Source organism: Neopelma chrysocephalum, unplaced genomic scaffold (assembly GCF_003984885.1).
Source record: "Neopelma chrysocephalum unplaced genomic scaffold, ASM398488v2 Primary Assembly neopelma1_25, whole genome shotgun sequence".
NCBI lineage: Eukaryota > Metazoa > Chordata > Aves > Passeriformes > Pipridae > Neopelma > Neopelma chrysocephalum.
The window spans coordinates 25,586,890-25,610,852 of record NW_020897694.1 but is presented as its reverse complement, the minus strand read 5'-3'; the positions used below and the strand labels follow the sequence as shown (position 1 = coordinate 25,610,852).

The following is a 23,963-nucleotide window of genomic DNA, read 5'->3' as shown; positions in this document are numbered from 1 at the left end:
AAACCTAGACAGAAAATTAAGCCCTATCTCAGTGCACTGAAGGTTTCAAAGTTGTGAAGAACAGTGAAAGATGAACATATATAGCAGGCTTTAAAATGTGTTGCATATCAGAATAGGAAGATTATGTGCAATCATGCAAAATAGATTTAAGTGATCAATGCTGAAGGTAGGAGGTTTGGGCTTACCTTCTTATTCATCCTGAGACTGCAACAACCTCCTGATGTTTGGAGCTTCTCAGAAAAAAAGCTGTCAGCTGCTGGCTCATGACAAGGAGTGTAATTAGTGGGAAGGCAACAGTTCAGACAGAGGTAACAGGAATGCTACCACTGGAAAGTTTTACACCAGCTGTTCAGTCTCATTGGTTTGATGGGCAGCAAAATGTTATTTCAGTTAATAGTGTTTGCTGGGACCTCAGAAATTTACAAATTGGAAATACAGAGGAATGGTGTATATAGCATGGAGGATATAAAAGAAAAGGCAGGATGGTCAACTGGCGGAGGTGCTGGATGCCTTGAATTGATGGCTGTTACCAAGGTTCTCACCATTCAGTTGCTAGGCTGAACATCTCGCTGTTGCTCTGTTTCTCTAGCCTTCATTTTTGGTTTTGAATCATCTGATGAGAACATTGAAAATTCAGCCAATAAATGTTGGAGGCTCAGCCTCAGCCCTAAGAACAAATACAGTATCAGTTATGTAGTTATTTATAGCGAAGTGGAGAATAGGGGGCCACTTAGGTGTTGCCAGTCTTTCTTTTATGCATGTTGCTTATACTTTTGCTATTCTTTACTGAAGAGTAGGAGAAAAAAAAAGTAGTAAATTTCAGGGAAAGAGAAACTTCCTGCCGGAAAAGATTGAATTGGGCAAAGCTTGGCAGGCAAGTATCTCAGCCCACAGCATGCTTTCCCAGCATGACTTCATTTGTAGCTTCTCATAGGAGACTCAGGAGTCATCTAGTCCCTCTGTGCTGGACGGCTGGGTTTTTGCTGGCTTCCTAGGATTTAGGAACTACAGTTTTACTGCTCACTTCTCAAGTCTTTTTATGTCTTATATTGAACTGTCCTGTCTTATTTCAAACTTCAGCAGCCTGTGGCTAACCGCACCATCTTATGATAGCCTGGAGTTTCTCAATAAATATTAAATTTTTATCTTATGCAGCAACCAACACAATATTTCATATTTTTTTTGCTAGCTATTGTAGCCTCTGACTATACATTAGGGAAAGAGGAAAAAGGCCTTTAACATCTATTTTCATTCCAAAGCCAGGGTTTGCTAATTATTCACTACTAACAGTATCAGTCTCAAGACGTAAAGTGTAGCAATATGAAAAATGAGGCAATCCATAGCCCCCTCCCCCTGAGAACTGATGATGGTCTTCTGACACTGAAGCACAAGAGAATGTGTGAAATAAAGCTTGTCTGTTCTACAAACTGCTCTGGTGTATATTTTGTTTTCCATTGTCAAGTTTTCTTTCAAGTGCATATTACTAGAACAATATGATTTCCTGTCCTTGCTTACCATCGTGTCTTTACATTCAGACTATCAGTGCAGTTCTGTCATCACATTGATTTCTCCTAACCATGTGTCATTACAGTATTTAGGAAGCATTAAGGGTTGAGATTTTGCTTAGTCTTTAATATTTCTTGCTAAATTAATTATTTTATTAGTACTGTCCATGAAGTTGTTACCAAATTAAGGACACAACTAGCTGTAGTGAAATGTAGCTGACTTTGCTTACCCTATCCTTAGCATTTTCAGGTGATCACACTGTTAATTTCCTGTTCATACTGGCAGTAATGTTGTCCCTTTTTTTTACCAACTGCAAAATTTTACGTGTTTAACATCTTTGTTCATGCTTTCTAAATCAGAGCAGGAAAAACCTGAGTGTACTTGTAAAGGGAAAGGAGGTTGGACCTCCTCCATCCTGTCTGGCAGCAGTCGGGTGACAACTCTGATCACCCAATAGCCCAACCAGGGACAGCCAGCACCGTCACCAGCCTGGTGGAGGGTGCAGGGTTTGGGATTTAACTTACCACACTTGAAGTGCATGTTACAGAAGTAAGGTTTCATTAACTTCACTACTTGCAGGCCAGTTTGGGTTTGCTGGATTTTTTGTTTTGTTCTTGAAGAAATCTAAGCACTTGTTTTTGAAGGTATAGTAGGTGTGCTTTAGTTTTGTAGTGTTGAAGCCTTATGTGAGCTCTGAGTGAGATGACTTCTGTGTCTGTGTCAAGCCTTACTGAAGTCAGAGGTGCTCTGTGAAAGATGAGGTAGCAGCTCTCCATAGATCTCATTGTAAGATCAGAGTCAAAATTTGCAGTGAGGAATTGCAGTCATCAGCATTGGTTGGGGTTAACAGTTCCCTTTGTGCAGGGAGTTCCCATGTAGCATGTTGGGCTCAGCACCCTAAGATGGTAAACTAGGGTGCACAGAGGCTGAGGCTCAGATCATCTGTGAAGTGAAGCAAGCGTGATGGTCATCAGCGTTGTCATGCTTTAGTTCTGGTTTTGGGAAGTCAATTCACAAAGCTGAGGTAAATCTTGGCAAAATTGAGACTTTAGCACTCACATTTCCAGCAATCAAGCATGCTGAGTGGGGATATCTTAAAACAGCTGATTGGAAATGTTCTGTGGGCAGCTTTTTTCTCCTCACTTTGTATTGCTTATAGCCTTCACTTAAGCATATTGAGAGTCAGGGAGCCAAAATCTGAAGTGGTCTCTTGCACTTCCTGTGACTACATAGGGGAACCTTGCAAGGTTGCTGTGTTAGCTCCCCTAGTCGGCCCAGACCCACACCACTTTTCTCCCTCTTAAAACTGTGCTGGGCCATTTCAGCTCATTGTATTTGTAGAAAGTGAATCCAGACTACAAATACAAATTGTTTTATAATTGCTAGCTGCCAGGGGCTCAGCCGTGGAAGAGGAATAGAGTTAACACCATCCTCAACCCGAAACAGTTTAACCCCCCATCTATTGATTCCCAAGAGACTGTTTTGTGTTGTGAAGGAAAACAAACTAGAATACATTCCAGCAGAATGAGACTCAATTAATGCGTTTTACCTTACAACTAGAGAAGACAACAAGTGTGAACACAATTACTTTGGCTCCACCAATAGATACTTATTAAATTGCTGTACCTGCCACTTTCAATGGGTTCTTCTGATTTTTACAGCTTGAAAGAGACAGAGACAATAGGAATAGGCATACCAAAGTCTGCTTTCAGTCATAATTTAATTTTCTAACCAGATAGGAGCATTAAGGTGGCTTCAGTCCCATGGGTTAATTTCAGAGGAGGGCCAGTTTGATAGGTCTGCAGATCCCCACAGCTTTCTCATTATTGATCTTTCCTGTCATTGCAGGTTAACTGTTCAAAGGAAGGGGATCAATTGTTGAGGGGGAGGGCTGATGTTTTTATAACTATTTTATGCAGTCAGATAGCCATCCCTGTCATGTAATAAGGTGGTTGTATTTACTTGAAGATGGTGGTTAAATTTAAAAAGAATAATTGCTCCTGGCCCCTCTTTTTATTAATAGTGAAAATTCGATCAAACCATTCCCCAAAATGCCAAGAAATCTAAGTGAAAATAGTCTGATTTAGCTTGTGACCTGATTTTTACTGTTTTCAGTGGAATTTTGGTGGACTTCTGCTGATGTATTATGGCATTTCACAACAAAGTTTTCCTTGCCTCCTGTAAAGCAAATAAGAAACCTTGGTGGTGCTATAATTTTAATGAAAACTTCCATTGCATATTTAAGTTTTGTAAGAAATATTCATCTGCCAGTAAAGTTAAGTTAAATAGCTGTTGTTCAGATGTAGGTTCAAAACAGGGGAAGTCAATTTCAGGATGTAAAAAAAGCACAGCAAAATAAACTAAACCCAGGTAATTTATTATTCCATTTGACTCTTTCATTCTTTCTCCTTATGATGTTCAAAAATAGATCGATCTCAAGACTTAAGAGAAAGTGAAGACAATGATAGCCTGTCTTGATTAAGGTACAAAGTCTTGCAATATCTGTCACAAGTCCCATAGCCATTTTTTTCTGAGTCAGACTTGAAATAAGTTTAAGTCATTTGTTTTAATAATCAGCGTATAAGCATCAGGGACTTGTATTTCATAAGTATTAGATTTTTTAAGCATCAATTAAAAAAATAATATTACAGTTACAATAATATTTTCTTTTTACATGGTTATTTTTAGCAAAATATTCAGAACTGAAATTCAAGATGCCTTAATTGCTGTGTTACACTGTAAAGTAAAATAAGATTTCCAATATGCTTTTCACATAAAGAGGGGCAGCATTTAATCTTCATCTCATGTAATCAACTCATAACTTAGATAATTCACTACATGCACTGATAACTGAGTAGGTCATTTTAGTGCATGTCTGAACACATGGATTTGTCCTGAATGTTTGCATTTACAATATCTGTTGTAGGCAGTGAAGCCGGTTGCTCTGCCAAGTATCCAGATCAAAGGGTGAAAGACCCCTGAAGGGTCCCTGAAGAGAGGCAGGTGTTAAGGAGGTTGGCCACTGCCTGGGGGATATGAGAGCGCCCGAAAAAGACTCAGCAACCAGTTTGCCAGCAGACGCTGACCCTGTCTCCATACACAAATAGGTGGATAACTGCACCCAGCTCAAGCATGGGCCCTCCCTCCTTCAGTGATTGCACAGAGAGGAGGTAATTTGGGGATGACATGGGTGTGGGGAGGCAGGTCTCACCTGTAGAGTAACTTGTCTCTTTCTACCTGAAGGTCTTTTGGAGTTTCCACTTCTAAGAGCTTATTGAGCCCAACCTCTAGCTAGTGGAACAGGAAGTTTTAACTAAATGCTTCAGAATCATGAGTTTTATGTATGATCTTTATCAACACCGAAGTTACTAACTGCTGGCCTTCAGAGATAAACATTAAAGGCCTGAAAGTCATTGCGTCCCAACTCTGACTATTGGATTTGCCTTTTGGTCTTTAGATAGTGTTGCTTCTTTTTGCTGCTTCCTTACAGATTAAGTGTTTGGGTTTTTTGACAGAAGCCAGGAATCTCATGTTCTTGATTCCAGTATCTGGTGCTTTAAAATGACCCAATATCATAAATTTATGATAAAATCAGAAGTTTGGGCAACAGTGACTATGGATGGAGTAAAAATAACTAATCATTCTGAAGGCTGAAGGAAAGATTCATGAAAAGGAAAACCAAAAGGAACTGAATCTGTGAGGTATCCAAAGCTCTCATACTCTTCTTTAGGTCTTCAGTGCTGTACATGAATGCAACACTGTGACTACTGTCTTCCAGCAAACTTTCAGAGCTGTGTTATAGTGGGAGGCCTGTGCAAGCACGAGATATGCATATGCTGCTTTAAGAAACACAGCTCATTTTCTTGAGGAAAATAATACAAAGAATTAGCTCCTCTTGGTATTTCCTCTTGGGGTTTCAGTGAGGGCTGATACAATTGCAGATAGATGCTTGCAAAATAATTTGGGATAATCCATAACACATCAAACAAATCCATAATATTAGATTTTTCCGGAATTATTTTGGAACTTTCACTGCACAGAGATGAACTTTATCAGGATAGCTTTTCTGGGACAGATTCCAACAAGTTTTCCTCATGGGTTCGAGATGAACATAGTGGGCATATTAGATGACTGATGAAAATGCTAGAACTACTGCATGACAATCTTCTCAAGGCAGTCAGTGTCTGTGATTTTCTATCTTTATTCAGGTTCTCCTGTCATCTTCCAAGTCAATTTTCTTTTCTCACACTTGAATCTCTTTTCCAGTTACTCAGCAATGGGGGAAAAATACACAAACTTTTTTTTTATTTTTACTTTAAGAGTTTAATGCAGCAGTGCAAGCGTGTTACCTCTTTGTGGTTGGGGTTTTTTTTTCCTTGTTTTTTTTCTTTTCTTTCCATGGAATCACAGATTCATAGAATGGTTTTTGTTGGAAGGGACCTTAAAAATCATCTAGATCCAATCCCACTGCCATGGGCAGGGATGCCACTCACTCGATCAGGTTGCTCAGGGTCTATCCAGCCTGGCCTTGAACGCTTCCAGGGATGGGGCATCCACAACTTCTGGGCAACACATTCCACTGTCTCACTATCCTCACAGTAAAAAATTTCTTCCTAATATCTAACAAAAAATCTTTCCTCTTTTAGTTTAAAGCTGTTCCCCCTTATCCTATCACTGTAAAAGTGAAAAAAAACCCCAACCTTTAGGTAAAAATTATGATGACTCAGCTTTTTCATGAGCTGGGACGTAATTCACCCCAACAACTACATCCCATCCTGGCAGCTGTTAGTAAAATATAATTGTTTAATAAAAAAGCCTAATAATATGTGTTGCAATATAACTTCCTTATATTTACTTCTGCTTCCTAAAATTTGCATTGCTGTTTCATCAAATCTGCTCTTGCATCAAACCTAAAGATTGCTTACAAGTGAAATTCTTGATTTGCATCCATGCAAAGGAGAGAAGATCTTGAAAAAATCCCGAGTTGTGTTTACTGCTGTCTTTGGATGAAGATACAAGCATCCAATGTAAATACAGAGGCCACAAAGACCTATGTTATCCCTGTGGGAGACTACCCAGAGTCTAAAGGCCTGGGGCCACAGGATCCCTGTGCTTGCTTCAAATATTCTGTTTTGGGACCTGAAGCAATGCAGTGGTGCTTGCACCATACTAAGGGAGTAAGCGGGTTTGTGGAGCTTGGTGCCATGTGGTCACAGTGCTCTTTGGTCAGGCTTTCTGCTGATCCTGGCCCCCCTCAATGCTCCTCACCCCAATTGGATGCAAGGACATCTGAAGGCAGGGGCAGTGTCTGCTGGAGGCTGCTCAGCTGATCCCTTGCTTTATGCCAGTTATTCTTTTAAGTTAAAAACATTTTAATGGGCCATTCTCAGTAGTTTCAGCTGGGAGGGCATCAGATCATATGCAGGCAGCACATAATCTGGACACTACATAAGTATCCAGGGAGAAATCGTGGAAATTGGTGGTCCAAAAGGAAATGAGACCTGCTTGGTGGATAACAGCTGGCAATAAATCACTGCAAATTTGAGCTGGGAGAGCATGGGATAAGGGATATTTCTGCACAGCCCTGGTGTGGAGGGGTCTCCTGCAGTACCCCTCTGTGGCTCTTGGCCTTCAGTACCTAAATCATCTGTGAAGGTTGTTCAAGAGCTCCTAAGTCATTCGGGTGTTCGAGAAATGTTATCCTGTATAGCTTTCAGGCTGCAATCTCTAATGGGCTACAGTAGGGCATCTGTGTCTCTCAAGGATTTTAAAAGTTGGAACAAAACCCAGAAAATAACCATTTAGGGCTCCAAAATAATTCTTCACAAGAAGAAATAGCTGCAGGTTAATGTGGGAGGAAGAGAAACCAAGCCAGTAGTAGCTCCCGATCAGGCATGCACAAAAGTGCTACGTATCAGGTGGTGATATATCCAGAACAGTGCTATACCTATTCATCTCCACTTTGGTGTAGGTATGGCTGCAGCTCATATTAGGGCTAACTGCACGTGTGGGGAGTGTGGCGATGCACCCTGGTGTGTCTGTGTTGTGCCCAGGGGGAATAAATGTGTGTCCCCCTGCTTCCTACGGGGCTGTAGTCTGGGTACTGGAGCTCCATCTCATTTGAAGGTGGGGTGGGTGCGTGTGTTTGTTAGCTGTGGTAATATGTGTAGCTACTGTGCTGGCATGCATCACGCCGGTTTAGAGAAAATATACATTTCTATCAGGTAACATATTTTTCCTTACACAGAGGGAGATATGAGCAGCAAAATTACTGGTCACTGTGGCCCTGTAATGTTCTCTTAACCAAACAAATTAGCCACCACCTGTCTGGTTAAGGAGTAGGTTTTCATAAAGTACTCTTACAAGCAAAGTTTTGAAATTATTAAAAGCATCCTGGTGTAGTATTTTAAAAAGTGATAATTTAATTTGCATATATTGTCTAAGTACTGTGTGTGTATATATGTGTGTGTGTGTCTGTATTTAAGAACACATAAATGAAATTAGAAAACAAGAACAATCTTTGCTGCAATGTTTTCCATGGACTTGAAAGCCTTCAGCCAGTGTCTCAGCCACTATAAATTGGCACAAACTCCAGTATCTTAAAGCTGTGCTAGTTTATGTGACCCAAGGACATGACTTCCAGGATTTGTGGGACCACTGTGTAAATACTAGAGTCTTTAACCTGCCAGGGTCAAAATAAAGAATGCTTTTGGTACAGTCCCGGCTCTATGCTTATGTGTCACTGCTTGATTTAAGCAGCATCGTGTGAAGCAGCAGCAGGGGGAGGGGAGCCTTCAGCAGATCTGCACTTCTCCCTAGCAAACCTCCCACCTGGGTTTTGCCATTTTTGTCTTGCAGATGAAGAAACTGATAAAGAGAGAAGCTGTCTCCTCACTGCCATGCTAAAAAATGCACTTTTTTTTTTGGTGGACAAAAGAGGCAGTGGCAGAGCTTTTCAGTACTCAGTAGGGGGGCAAACACCCAAGAAAACTTTGCTTCTCCAAGCCCCTCACTTGCCTTTGGAGTGACACAGAAGGAGGCGGAGAAATGCAGAATGGCAGCAACAATGTTCATATATTGTCTAAGTCCTCCAGAGGCTAAGCCTGAAGGGGTGAGGTGCTGCTCTTGCAGTGCTGCAGCCCGCCCATTGTGCCCGCACAGATGCTTCCTTGGGGTCCTGACAAACAAATAGTCCCCACCAGCTCTAACTGTGCAATTGTGCCCATCTGTAATGGGTGGGTGGATGGACACACAGGGACAGAAGTGGGCAGGCTAAATTGTTAGGAATGTAAATGCCTGAAGAATGGGCTTTTCAAATTGTTTTATTTTTTCACCTGAGATAAAAGAGGCACTGATGAATCCAAACCTTGAGAGCTGAGAATTGGCAAAAGGTGCCAATCTGAGCTTTATCTAGAGGAAAAAAGGCAGCAATCTGAGGTGCCTGGGATGTTCCTGGCAGCAGTAGCAGAGGCACAGAGCCGTTCCTCCCTGCAGCAGGTTTGCTGTACCAGCAGGCATATCTGCAGGCTGCTATCATCGTAAACCTCCAGCTATTTTCATTTCATCAAAACAAATGTGAAGTTTGCCTCTAAACAGATATTAAATGCTCTAAAAGAGTCTTGGGCTTTCTCTAACATGGGAAAGATGCAGCAAGCCAAGCCTGTGTCCTGTGCCTGTGTAGGTAAGGCATGTGGAGAGACACTGGGAAAGGCTGAGGAGCAATTGCTAGGGTGCTGGGCTGAAGCTGAGTGAACAGCTGGACGTGAGCCTGTGTCACCAGCATTAAGTTAGCGGGATGGCTGCAAGAATGAGGGCCTAAGGCACACAAGTCCAACCAGGTCTCTCTTCTGAAGGGGATGGAGCTTCGACAGCACTTTGGCTGCCAGTGACAGTAGCAGAGCAGGTGCCATCAACAGCCAAGGAAAGCTCAGGGCAGAAACAGGCAGGTGTGTTGCAGGCAAGCTTTGTCTAACCTCAGCTGCCTCCAAGATCTGTAAATGCCCTGTGGGAGCTAATCAGCCTCCCAAGCCCCCAGTCTTCTTAATTTTACTGATTTAAAAATAGCCTCAGGTTCCTTAAGGGGTTGCAGCTGAGGAGACTCCCTTGTAACTCAGCTGGCTGAACGGGCCCTGTAAAACCTACTCGCTCCCCCAGGTACCCCCAAAGGATGTTTTCCAAGTGTGGTAGAAGTAGACATTTCTATATTTCCATCTTTGCATTTGCTCCAATTCTCCCATATTTTTACAGGAGGAAACATGGCAGAAGGGGATGGCTACAGGGCAGCCACCGCTCTCCACCAGAGATTTGGCAGAAGAAATCCCAACAAGGAGAAGCCAACAGAATTTACTGTAGAGACAACAGACTTTCCTTCTAGCTTCCCAGAGGGGTCCTGCTACTTCTGATGCCAAAGGTTAGGGGACTTCGGGTTTTATTTATTTACAGTGATACTAATTTGCATGTGCAGGAACAGGATAGCTGGTGAGGCTGTTAAGTTTCTGCCACAGGCATGTGTTGGACTGCTCTGGATAAAGACATATCCCCCCAGCTGTGCCTCTGAGTCTTCTCCTCTGGGCCTTCCCATTGCCTGCAGCTCTGCCAGGAGGCTGTAGGATGTTCCTGTAGTAAATCTAGTAATCTGTCTGGTAGACAAAGCACCAGGCACCTGAGAAGACCTTCTATGGCTTGTTCACAGCCAACCTGTGGTGATTGCCATAGACAGGCAGACACCTTGGGATCCTGAAAGAAAAAAATGTTTAAAAAGATGAGATGCTTCCATTTCTGACAACCAGAACACTTTTCACTGCAGAGCAGCTACCCAGAGCTCCTGCAGAGCACAGGCAGTCTCCATAAATCCACACACTAGCTTATCCTAATACCCTGCTCAAGTAACTCAGCCCAAGTCTACTCCTTGCAGCTGTGCATCCAGCTCCAGTAATAAATTTCTAATCCCAGTGAAATCCAGCTGCTGCAGATCTTGCTGCAGAGAGGCCCCACTACAAAGTCTGGATGTTTCAATGGGCATCAGCCCCATTAATGTGAGCTTCTGACACCACAATGCTGCAACATGCGTTTCTAGATAAAATTCACCTTGGGACGTATTTCCATTGCTGAGCAAGCTAAATCCAAGTTCTACAAAAACCACATCTTATCAGGGCCATTTTCTTTATCAGTCTTATTGCAAATTAGCTTGATTCTATGGACTCCTGGAGCATGAAGCCACATCCAGCTAAGTCTTAGAAGCTGAAAACTAAAGGAGAGGCAGCTGTTTGTCTCTGCAGTATTCATGAGGTAATAATAGTAACAATAAGGGGAAGGACAATAGAGCAGTTTCATTGTGATATTTTTTAGAAAGTAAGGATTTCATTGAATATAAAGTGATAATTGATTTTAGGCACTTTGATGGACTAACGTTTGATTCTAATGGAATAATTTTCTCAGAAGAGCAGAAAAAGCTGTGTCAAGAGGAAACAACCCTCACTTTGTATAGAGACGTGTTGCTGAGTAGCACTGCTAGAGTCCTTTATTTAAATAGGAATGATTATATTGCACAGGAAACTTGGATTTGAAAGCAGTTCCTCTGATACATTCCTCTTCAGGAGTGATTATCTGCTGCATTCACCAAAGCCTCAAGGCTGGTCTCGTATGGCAGCAGATCATCTGCATTATGGCTAAAATTAAAACAAAGGGAGAGGAAACAAACAAGAAAGGATGTATAACTCCAAAATGCGAGGTCTAAAAGGAAGTCCTTTCCACCAAGAAGTGGTGGAACACCTTTTAGAGTGAACATCTGATGTAGATGGAGGTGAGAGGCAAATAAGAGGATAATTATACTGCACTTGGTTTCCACCAGCTGGCTCCTCACTGCATGATGTTCCCTTGCTGCTCTACACCTTCTGCTTTCCATTGGGTTTCCACCATACCCATGAGCTCTCATCAAAACCTTTCCTGTGGACAGCATTCACTGGGAGAGACTGGAAAATTTCTCTGGCCAAATAATTATAATCAGGGAGCTGCTGCTGCTGCTGAAGTGGGGAGTTGTTTGCAGTCAGCCTGGATTGCAGCCAGCTCCATCTCCCTTCTCCCTGACCATAAAATGTGGGACAGAGCAGGTGAGACATTGTCTGCATGAGAGTCAGATACTCTCCATGAAGGTTTAGACCACTCTACCTTCCATGCAAAACAAATCCATAATTAAACAATGCTTTAAATGCTTAGATTGTTGTGGTTTCCTGCTTTAGCCATGAAGTCCATCTGGTCATTCCTACTATAAGTGACTCACACAGGCTTTCATACCTTGCAAGGAACTTCTCTGTGTACTCAAGTGCAGCATGGCTCTTAATTTGGATCCAAGGGTCTCCTAAGAAAGACCAGCAGAATCAGGTGGGTGAAGATAAAAGCCTCTGTCCACAAATTAGGACAGGATTGGCTAATGCATAAGTAGCAAGAGGACATTTTCCCCCTGAAGTTTCTTTAAACAGTAAAGGATTCATATTAATGTACATAGGTAGTGGTGGGGAAAGGTATTTGATTACTGTAAAACAGGTCACTTACAAATCATCTCCTCACCTTTCAGGCAGTGTGCTCAGTCTGTGATGGCAAGATAAATCAATTCATTGCACCTGTTAAAGCGCTGCAATGGTGCAAGGAGCACGACATGCTCCTCAACCATATGATGGTATAAAAGCCTATGTCATTTCTAGAATGAAAGGAAGAAAAGGAGAACAAGATGCTTTAAAAAAAACAACCACTCTCAGATAAAAATAAAGGCACAGAAGCTGGCAGGTGGCATGGGGTTCCCATGATGCATATATGCTTAGAAGAGAAGCTCGGGGGAAAGACAGAGCAAGAAGGATCTGGAGGCAGGAATGTGAATGCATGGCACCTTGCTGTGTGCCCCAGCTTGATGGAGGGCTCACTAGGCATTTCCATACGCAGCAGGGCTGGAAAGGCTTCAGAAGAGGGAATCCTGCCTAGAAGTTGAATGTTGTTGTCCTCCAGCAAAGCCTCAGTCACTCTCTCTCCATTTGCTTATACAGGAAGCCTGAGGCTGAATGCAAAAGGCCTGAATTTTGTGTGGTAGTAGCATATTTCTGTTCTGCCTGCACACAGAAAAGGATGCTCAGAAGAAAACTACTGCCACTGTTCAGGCAATCCATACTGTGCTACATCTGACAGAGTGGCTGCAAGTAAGAAAGGGCCAAGTTGGCTGACAATTGGATTAAATTTGGTTTCATCTGCTTTATAGGCTCTCTGTATAGAATCATAGAATGGCTTGGGCTGGAAGGGATCTTTAAAGGTCATCTAGTCCAACCCCCTTCCATGGGCAGGGACATCTTCAACTTGACCAGGTTGCTCAGAGCCCTGTTCAACCTGGCCTTGAATGTTTCCAGAGATGGGGCATCCACGACTTCTCTAGGCAACCTGTTCCAGTTTTTCGTTACCCTCACTGTAAAAACTTCTGTCTTATATCTAATCTAAATCTACCCTCTTTAAGACCATTACACCTTGTCCTATTGGAAGAGGCCCTGCTAAAATGTCTGTCCCCATCTTTCCTATGGGCCTCCTTTAGGTACTGAAAGGCTGCTAGGAGGTCTCCCTGGAGCCTTCTCTTCTCCAGCTAAACAGCCTCAACTCTCTCAGCCTGTCTTCACAGGAGAGGTGCTCCTGCCCTCTAATGACCTTCGTGGCCCTCCCCTGGACTCATTCCAACAGGTCCACATCCTTCTTTTGTTGGGGACCCCAGAGTGATCAATCTAACAAATAAGTTGGGGAGAAAAACAACAAAAAAAGTCCCCCTACATACCTGCAACTCCAAATAAAACTGGATTTGAGTAAGTCCAGCCTCTCCCATGATTAAATTCAAAGGAAATAAAATGAAAAGTCCATGGGCCACAGCAGGAGTTTCCAGCATGCTTCTACTGCTGCCCATAAGCACTTACCATGGATTCCGAGATGACAGATGAAGAACAGATAGTACCATCAGCCCAGGGACTTACTCCAGTGATTGATCTTAGGAAGTTCAGACCCTTGGAGGACAGCACTGATTTTCTATGAGAAGAGTTCAACTTCATTTATTTCCTCTAGAATGAGTATAAAGTAATCACTTTTAAGGTCAATAGAAAGTGAAAATGCTTTTTATCCCTTCCTGTAGTTGGAAAGTCTACTGAGATCTGCTTAAGGCTGACCACTTTTTTTCCATGTGAATCCTCATTTACTTGTACTTGCTTATGTAGCTTGTCTTTTGAGCACATTTGACTTGAGGAAGGACACAAAATGGGACTCTTGCCTTTCATCATTTATCTTAAACCTAGAAATGAACGTGTAGGCTCTACCTAACGCCTGTTCAGGGACAGCTTGTTATCAAGACTCAGAGAAATTAAACCAACCTAACTAAATTGAATAGAGTAAGGTAGAGTCATTTCACATGTTAAACAGAACAATTTATTTGCATACAGGGACAGTCTATCCCATTGCAACTGCATTCAGCCTAAGTTATACTGACAACATCACACTTTCATTGGCATAATAATTGAATTAAGCCCACGTGAAGGTTAAGCCTGAAGAAATACTACATGCTAAAGTGTTACCATATTTCTTCATTCTTCTCTACAACATGGTAACAGATAACAGTTTGAATTCCTGTTGTCAGTTTTCACAAGTTTCTCAAGAATTCTATGAACTTTTTTAACTTTATTTCCATGAGCACAAGGGCATATTAGGTGACATGAAAAAAATTTCTGGGTATATGGTAGGAGAGAAAAAGCTTAAATATGCAAGCTGAACGTACTCCAAATACCTACAGAGAAAAACAGGGTTTTTAACTATTTGATAATCTAAGCCAGTGTCGTGATTCTATGATTTCTTGTGCATGATGGTGTTTTAAAATCTATCAGAACCATTGTTCTTTGTGAAAACAGGTGGGATTAATTGACTGAACCCATCTAAAGTGTTGTAGAGTATCTGAGACACATGCATGGGGATGGCAGTCTTGAGCTAACATACCCATCCAGACCTGTGTTGCTCCACAGCAGCAGCTCTAGCCAAGTGGGTACTCTGCAGTGTCTGATTTGAGACTTGACACCTACAGAGAGAAAGCTGGATCCCACCCTAACAGCTTTCACAGTATGAAAAACTTGCTCGCTTGCAGTCCCGAGCTGTGCTGTCAGCTACCAACTTTAGCATCTCCGAATGTGCTCCACTGGCATTCAGTAGGATGGCTACAACTGTAAAATAAGGAAGTAAAAGCATTTCCTCCATTTTACCCTTGTATGAAAAAGAGAGGCAGTCATGGCAAATGCAACACAGCTCCAGGCAAAGACATGCACCTGCACGACCAGCCCTTGGGGGCTTGTTCCTACAAGGTGAACCTCACACTGCTGTGGTCACCCTCGTCACTCCGCATCTATTTGGTCTGGTGACCCTCTGAGGAACCACCCACCATGCAGGCCACACCCTGACTGTTTTGTGAGAATTAAGACTAAGGAGGACACTCACCAGAATTTGTTTTCCTTAAAAGTAGCATCCAAATCCAGCTCTTTGAAGATGAGAGGAGCAGGGTGTCTTTCCTGTAGTGATTTTCCTAAATCATAAAGCCAAGTGTCTTTTCCTCGCATTGTAAGAAGCTGTGGTGGAAACAATGCAACTGCAACCTGGCATTGTATAAGCAGCTCACACTGGTATCTTCCTTTCACATTTCCTAGTGTTGGGTTTTTCCCTGCTACAGCAGAAGGTATTTTCATGTAATGAAACGTGTCATTTATTTTCTACAATTTCTATGGTTTCTATAATTACAGAATTAGAAGAATAACAATTTATAAGACATTTCCATAATTTATTCATTCACAGATATATTCCGTACCTATTTGCTCAGTACATTACCTACCAGCAATAGTAACTGCTTTAATGCAACAGCCAAGATGATTTTGCTCTCACACACTCCCACTCCAGCAATAAACATCATCTTGACCCATGCAAAAAGTCTCCAGAACTGTAAATTACAGGACATTAAAAAGGCAGGCTACTGGACAATAGGCTTGGCTAGAGAACTGATGGCAGGCATAAAGAGCATGGTATACTCAGATGACCATATGATCAGATGCCAAGGAAGATTTTTAGCAATTCCAGACAAGGTATTTTTTTTTGTCCTATGAATTCATGTAATAAATGCTACTAGCAGAAGATTCAATGCCCACACTGTTGAGCAGCCTTGCCCTCAGGCATTTTTTTCTGTCATCACCCACAGTATAGAAATGCTGGGTTGTTCCTGAGCTCTCTTCTGGAGTGAAACAACTCTTTCTGAAACAAAACCCAGGTGCTGTTTCGGTAACTTGCTCAAGATTCACTCTCAAAATGAAGCATGAACAAGACTCAACCAGTTTGGCTTGCTTTCCTTCCTTCCTCCCAGCAGGCTCCGATCCCTCAAATGTCACATCCCCTTTTGTTTCATGCTGTTAATTCCAGTGGACTGCAAAAACACCCCAGACATCAGATTACTTCAGACTCTTGAACTGACAACCAAGAAAAACATAGAAAATAATGTCTTATGGTCATGGCTACACCACATAGGGCCAGGGGAGATGCAGGGCCAAGTGCTGTGAGTGTGGACCTGTCCAGTCTGCTCCAGTGACAGCTGATGTTGAGCAACGTGACACTGCTGCAGCCCTCGGCCTGGAGTGAGGGACTGCTCCCTGCAAGGGAGCAGCCTTTGGCACCAAAGCTGTGGCCACAGACTGTCCATGAGGACAGGGGTACAACCAAAGGTTTCCAAAGGCTTTTCTCTAGAAGTATCTTGCTTCATTTTGGAAACCCTGACGTTATCTGAAGGGGGTATGCTCTGCACACGGAGAGGTACAGAGTTTGCGGGTTTGGTGTGGCTCCTGAAAGCTCATGGCTCCCATGAGCACTTCTCCACTGCCAAAGAAGTGCCAAAGTTGACAAGAAACAAAGCAGCTTTTAGACAAGAAAACTGACATGTCCTGACCCTTCTTGGCAGCTGACAACTGTCCAGGGTGGGGTTTAACATAAGAAACCATGAATAGACAGGCTTCCCGCTCCTGAGTCATTGGGAGTTGAATTTTAATCATTTGCTGCTTCTACTCTACAATGCCCTTGCAGCCCTCAAATGCTCCAGTCCTTCCCTGTCCCTGCAAGTCATCCTGTTTCTCCTCTCCATCCCACACGCTCATTCTCAGCAGGCTTCTGGCTCAGTACATCTGTGATACATCCAAATAAATGAGTTGACCTGGTGGTTTTCCACATCACTTATGACCTTGGACTCCTTTCCAACCAGTCTCATGCTTATGAAATGTAGGTAACTTTATGACACAAACTCTTCTCGATTTTGTTGAATTGTATTTCCTTTCTTTAAAGTATTTAAAAAAATACACAAGAGAAGGTAGTGTAAAGAAACCAGGGAGCTGCAAGCCAGAGGTTTTATCCCTCCTCTGTCACGAGCTTGCCATGTGATCTCTGCCCTTGGGCACACAACTCCTCTGTGATGCTGCTCTCTCCTGAGGAACTAGCAGGTAACAGGGGATTATTTGTTGGTGTAATACTCTCCAAGATGTAGGAAAGAAGATGCAGAGGACATGGCGCCAAAAAAATTCCCCAATAGTGAGGCAAGTGTGAGCTATGCCGGTGAGATAACCATTGCCTGCCTGCACCCCAGCACTAGCAGGCGGGCAGAAAGGGCATGAAACGACTGTCTGAGGCTGAAGCCGTGCAGCATGGCATCCTTGGCACACCATCTCTGGCAGGATAAGGTTATATGCTTCTTCATGCAGCATCTGCATGTGTCCTGAACCCAGGGACTGCACTTAAGGATTTGTTACTTGAACATGCAATTAGGGAAAAACTAAAATACAATAGAATAAAATAAAAAGTCTATACTTTTGTAAAGACTCCTCCACTTTCTTTTGGCTGTTTTTTGTTACCCCAGGCGCCTCTTCCCAGAGCCGCACCACAAGAAAGGATTGCCCTGGCTCCACTCTCATTTTAAAATGCTTCTTTTTATTTCAGTGGTTGTACATTGGGTGAATGAATTTAACGTCACAACAGAAGTAAAATGGCTATTTAACAGACCACTAGTAATTATATATGCTGAAAAAGAGCGAATGAAGGGGTTTCTTTTAACTATTACTGAAATATTCATTGTACATGTCATCAATTATGCCGGATGAGAGAGGCAAACAAAAAGGTATTTTGGTGAGGTGGTGTATCCTTTGAAGAAAAACACTGAGACATCTCAAGTTACTTGAAACCATGTCTCAGCTACAGTATTCACTGTCTCCGTGTTGGCCCATCTCATGGTTCTTTTAGGGGGTTATATTTGTCGTATTTTTTTAACTAAACAAAGCATTTAAAATTTAATAATTTTCATTAGACTTTTTTTTTTAAAATATAAACAAAGTTTTGGCAAATAATATTTATACAGAAAAATAGTTTTAGATCTTCCCAAATTTTGAAATAGTCTATAAAATTACTTTATAAATAAATAAAATGCAGAATCTGTTGTACACGTATTTGCACATCTCTGTAATTGCCTCCTTACTGTTAGCATAGGTTTGTACTTGTACAGTTTTCAGGAATATTACAAAGTCATAAAGTCGGAAAGTGGATCTCTTATTAAAAATACATTTTCTCTTTTGTCTGTCAGTTTATCTGGATGAAAGACCTGATGTATCTGAAGCTTCATCATCCATGGGCAAAAAATATTGGATTAATTGTAAAAAACATAGATTAACAGTTATTTTGAAACATAAAAAGTTCACACAAAATGATGTCTTGAAGAGTTATCTACATAAAATATTTAAACAACATGGATAATTTACCATTTAGTATTATACAATAAGCTACCCAAATGCCTAAATTAACTATTATAAAAAAATAAAAACAACTTTGACAGATATAGGCAAGTTGCAGTGTCAACTACCTAGTTATAAGGACTGAGAAAGTCTACAAATATTAGTGTTTTAATAGTATATAATGGTGATACCTTAACTGCTAAAGTAACAAGTTAAGATATATTATTTTCCCACAAATTAAAACTAATGCAACGTTACAAGCACTATGTTAATTTTACAACCGAATTGTGATTATTTTTTTTCTTTCGGATGATCAAATTTCCAGCTTTATATATAAATAGATAGTAATTAGACATCGGACAAACAAGATTTAGCCTGGAAAATAATTTCCTAGACAAATAATAATATGATTAGTGCCTTCAGTCATTCAGAACAGGCAGTGCTGCCAAAGTTTAAAATAGTTTACAATCAATCTGAAGAGGTTAAGTTAAAATACTGCAATCACTAATAATGTCCACATAGAAAACTTATGCTGCAAACAATTATACATAATATCCACTTATAACAGCTGTCTTGTTTTTTAAACAATAATTTAAAAACTATGTCATTTATGTGATACATGTGCAACATATAAAATGTGAAATATGAAATATTTGGTACAATAGTGCTTGAAACAAACCTCAAATCAAACAAATGAAAGTTTAATTATACATATATAATTACCTTGTAAATCAACAAAGTATTTAAAAAAGTAAACAACATTAAAATCTGCTTCATCCATATATATGTATGTATGTATATATAACATGTATATAATTGTATTAAAGATATCTTCATACTTTTGTGACATAAAATATGTTTTTAAAGAAAAACAATTAAAAGAACTATTTTTCTCCACTCTAATCTGGTTACAATCTTATAATCCAATTAAAAAAATGCAAATACAGTAATGATTTATTAAACTGAATCTCATTCTACATTCTTAGTGTTCAGTTAATAGCCTAGATTAAAGTCACCTATGAAGTTTCAGTGACTCAACTGAATTTTAATTAAATTAGAGTATCATACAATCTCATCTACAGCCTTCTTTTTCACCTTTTCTTTTGTTAGTTTGGTCTTGTTTTGTTTTGCTTGATTTTACACTTCTAGAAGTTACTTCTTAACACCTTGGATCTTTTTGGTAACCTGACTATGAGTTTCAAAGATTATTCGTGTCCAGTGAGATTTGACTGTTGGCATCAGGCTCACTTTCATCAAGTCTGATGTGACAAAATTTAGGCACTTCTGCAAAGTCTCTTTTAAAAACATTATAAATATACTTGTAAAATAATATTCTCAAGACTTTGTTCTTTTGGGGATTGAAAGGGGTATGAAGGTTCATACTGTGCAAAATTTTTAAAATTTTCTTCTGCTATTCTGCTATGATTCAAATGCAACTTCTCCATACAAGTCAAACACCAACCATGTGCATCTAAAGAATTTGTGCTTTCCTTTGGACTTCTTGCTAAAAATATCAGATTGACAGGATGATGTGCAGGACACTGGGCTGCATTTCACTTCCTCTGTCTTGGAATCAACTCACCAGGAGAGCAAAACCAAGATTTTTTTTTAACTGAGAAGAAAACCCCCAATCATAGTTTGGGTGAAAATTAAACCTGCAGCTGGAGTAAGTTTTTAGCCAATACAACTCAATTATTGCTGAGCTCGAAAGATTCATAAGCATTGAATCTCATGAGACGAACTTATCTGGACCATTTCCGTTAGGTGTAGTTATGGAGAAAAGACAATATTTGCAAGAATTAAACTATGCTTAGAAAACCTTTAAAACTAAATGTTACCCTTTATGTCTTGAAACATCACAGCTGGTATCAGGTAGTTAACTATTTCAGGTTGGAGTATAGTAAGCATACCATATTTAATATTCATATATGACATAGCAGCACTAGCTTTTTTGAGTTTTTGATTTGTCCATAAGAACAAATTCTTGACTTAGCATGCAGTTTGTGGCAACTCTAGAGAGGAGGAGACAGGGTAGTATGTACAGTAGCCGTGCTTGGCCGTCCGCAGGGAGGCTTCGTGACACTCCGTTCCGCTCCTGCTGGCTATTTCAGGATTATCTGTTAAGAGAAAGGAAAGTGTGATCGCGCTTTTAGGGGACACGGGGAGTGCAGTTTGCCCAGATGGCCAGCGTTGGACTAACTAAGCTCAGGCGCAGCTCGCACAGGTCAGCATCCAGTGTGGGACAGCATCCTCTATTCTCATGCTGCCTGGGAGGCGCTTGCACTTCACAAACCTAGTCATCTTCCCCTGCACATTGGTCCTCATGTGCATAAGAACATGCAGAGGGGGCATTTTATGTGTCAAAATACTGGACGTAGTGCTGAAGCCACAAAAGAAGGGCCTGGCCATAGGCAAGGTGTGCATCATCAGCACCCTGGCTATCAGTGGAGGTGGAAGCAGCCCCATGCCTCCCAAAGAAGCTCAGGAGTGCATCGTTGCCTGGGGCAATTCTCCAACTCCTACCATGCTCCCAGAAAGACAGAAAATGACTGGCAAAACAGTGGAGGCAGGGCCCCTCGCCACTAACAAGCAAAAAGATCTCAGAATCATAGAATCAACCAGGTTGGAAAAGACCTCTGAGATCATCGAGTCCAACCCTTGATCCAACACCACCCTGTCAACTAGACCGTGGCACTAAGTGCCACATCTCTTCTTAAATACCTTCACGGACGGTGACTCCACTACCTCCCTGGGTAGCCCATTCCAATGTCTAGATGTACTAGGCTAGGTGTTTTCACAAAGCTAGTGTCTTTTCAATGCATTTTTAGCTGCTTATTTCCTAAAAAAATTATCTTCAGATCAGAGAACTTGAGAGGTTTTCTCACACTTCCTTATGCCAGGGAATCCAGAGGATGACCATAATGGTACTTCTATGCACCTAACTAGTCACTAACCTTTGCTGCTTTACCTCCATGGTGTCACAAACAGAGGGTGGAGCAACTGTTTTACAGGTGTAAATTCTTGTGTTTCCAACACTGTGAAGGTTAAATGCACGATGGGCCCAGCAACCAACTCCACCTGCTCACAGTATTGGAAAATCGTCCAGATTTCCATCACCTGCCTGGAATGTCTGTCAGTGAAAGTGATATCAAAAGCCAGCGGTGTGATATTTTATCACACCATTGCTAACTTGTGCTCCAGACTTAAGCATAAGTCAAGAAATTAAGAGTGTATTGCCTGCTCTTACTGTTTAATTTGGCACTCAATGCATTTTTAAGCTGTATTTGTAGGTGGTACGCAAAGCAGTCATGACAGTTCTTTGACCTACTTGTGCATTACAAAGCTAGATCACTGCTTAATGCAATATTTATATTAAAAGGGGGGAAAATAAAAAGGTGTTTTGAAAGTAACTTCAGCATCATACTACCTCTGACATACATACCTCCAAAAAGAAACAGGCTTGCCTCTGTGCAAGGCACTTGTTCTAGTCCCCTGCCCAGTCAACCTCCCTACACCTCACAACTCCACTGTCTTGCTCTCTGTATACAACTACTGTCTCCTTGACCCTGCTAAACTTGCCAGCGTGCCAAAAAGCCATCTTTGATTACCATCAGCACTGAAAATCTGGTAACACGCGAGGCCCCATTGTAATGACACGGTACAAACACCTGCTGCTCCAAAGGGCTTAACATCTAAATACATCATACACACAACAAGGACATATATTTTTAATGAACTTCCACCCATTGTGAGCTTGTTAGCTTATCGCCTATCTTCTGTTTCCTACTGAAATAACAAAGAAATACCTTTGCTCAAATAATAAAGCTCTGTCTGTGATAACCCTGGTCCAGCTCCAGCACGGTGGTTTGACAGTACGTACAAAGAACGCAGCCGTGCTGAAAATAAGAAGTGACCAAGATTTTCAGGGCTGATATTTTTAGCATGTTACAACCCAACATGTCAATGTAATTAATAAAGCAGCTTTAGCTATACTGGGTTAGCCATAATCACACAAGTGTATTTAAAGGTTCCTAAGGTCTCATTTAATGGGACATAACCTGAAACCTACTCAGTGTAAAAAGCCCCAGAATTTCAGACACTGCAGCTGACTACACTCTGCCAACTTTTGAGGGGATAAACTTGCATTTTCCTATAGCTTTTCTTCTCCCTATACAGGGAGACAGATAACTGCCCCTTATGCCGAGACCTCTTTGGTCAAATAGTCCCAGAAGACTGATGTTCCCAATTCCCCCAAAATATGTGACAGAGAATGCAGAGGGCCTAATCTCAGGCTGTTTCATGGGAAAATGGCAGGACTATTCCTGGCACTGTGATTAACCCAAGTGCCACTCACCCTGCTGTGTGCAAGGCAGGACAGAGGGGTCCTGGGCAGTGTGAAAGAGCAGGGATCCCTTCTCTTCCCTGCCCTGGGCAGTAGAAAAGTCCAGGATAAGGACTTCACTGCTGTGTCCCTATTCCTGCTGTTTCTCTCCTCCTGTCAAAACTCAGGAAACAGCAAAGACGATGTAAACACTTTCCTTTTGTGTGCGACCATGTCCTGTTTACGGGTTGTGTGTGCCAGAGAAGCAGCTGGAGCCCTCACTGCCATGCTTCTCCCACTACCAGTGGCTACAGAGCTGGCTTGTTCCCACCACATAGTCCTCGACAGGGGATGTAACTAGGGCATGTTACACCCGACTATTTCTAGTACACGTAGGAGTCATCCTAGGAAAAAAGCCTCAAGTCTCTCCTTCAGAACAAGCTTCTCCAGTGCAGTCACAGAACTGAGGAGCTACATTACTTTTTTAACCTTAGCCACAAAGTGTAAAACATCTCTCATAGTCTTTAATTATATGTTCACACCCTATTTCTTAAAAGATATCACAACTCTGCCACAGCTACATACACAGGCATCAGCTTCTTCAACTGTTTTTTTTTCACTGTGTCTGACAGAGAAACATAAAATGCTAAACTACTTTACATGGAGAACACATTGTGAACCTCTTCTGTTTAATCTACAAACAAAGTAATAAACTGTGATGGAAGACAGAGGCTATCTAAGTCTGCATCGCTGCTAATTGCTCCATCACTTGCATGCTGAAAAAGAAGATGCTGTAAAGAATTATACCAGTGAAAGAACATGCCTGCAAACACTTACTACAGAGTCTGCATTCCCTTGTTACTTGTAAGTAGGTTCAACCATCTTCATGTTCACTATGCTTTGAAGAATTACATCTCAAATGTATGTATATATGACTTGTCATATTTGCCATACTATTATATCATTATACTCCACAGCAATGGGATATAATGTATTGACGCTTTTACTGTAGTATATATAAGCATAAACCCCTAAAAAGCAAGACTATACAATGAGTGTGCATTGTTTCATGTACAAAGGTCTACAGGTCAAGCATGGGAAAGCATTTTCTCATGCTCTGTAAGATCCACAGGTGTGGATACAGATGTGCCAGAAAACATACCTTCTGCTGCTGCACTGAGAGATCTAATAAGAACACTATTTCCAGCATAAGCAGAATGGCCTGGCTCTTACAGTCTGCAGCAGTAATGCACAGAAGATTTAATAACAGGAAATGGCATTTTTTGGAGGTAATCACAGATATAGGGTACCTTGTCCATTGCCTTCTTGCTTGG

General features: G+C 41.4%; 1 protein-coding gene across 1 annotated transcript in view; it reads right to left on the bottom strand.

Moving 5' to 3' along the window:
* Positions 1 to 17,494: 17,494 nt before the first annotated feature.
* The window catches only part of MBNL2 (muscleblind like splicing regulator 2), a 79,241-nt gene continuing 72,772 nt past the window's right edge, over positions 17,495 to 23,963 (bottom strand). Inside the window, 1 exon segment of the mRNA XM_027674655.1 lies at positions 17,495 to 20,425. Within this exon segment, the coding sequence (XP_027530456.1) occupies positions 20,298 to 20,425 (128 nt within the window). The 3' untranslated portion in view covers positions 17,495 to 20,297.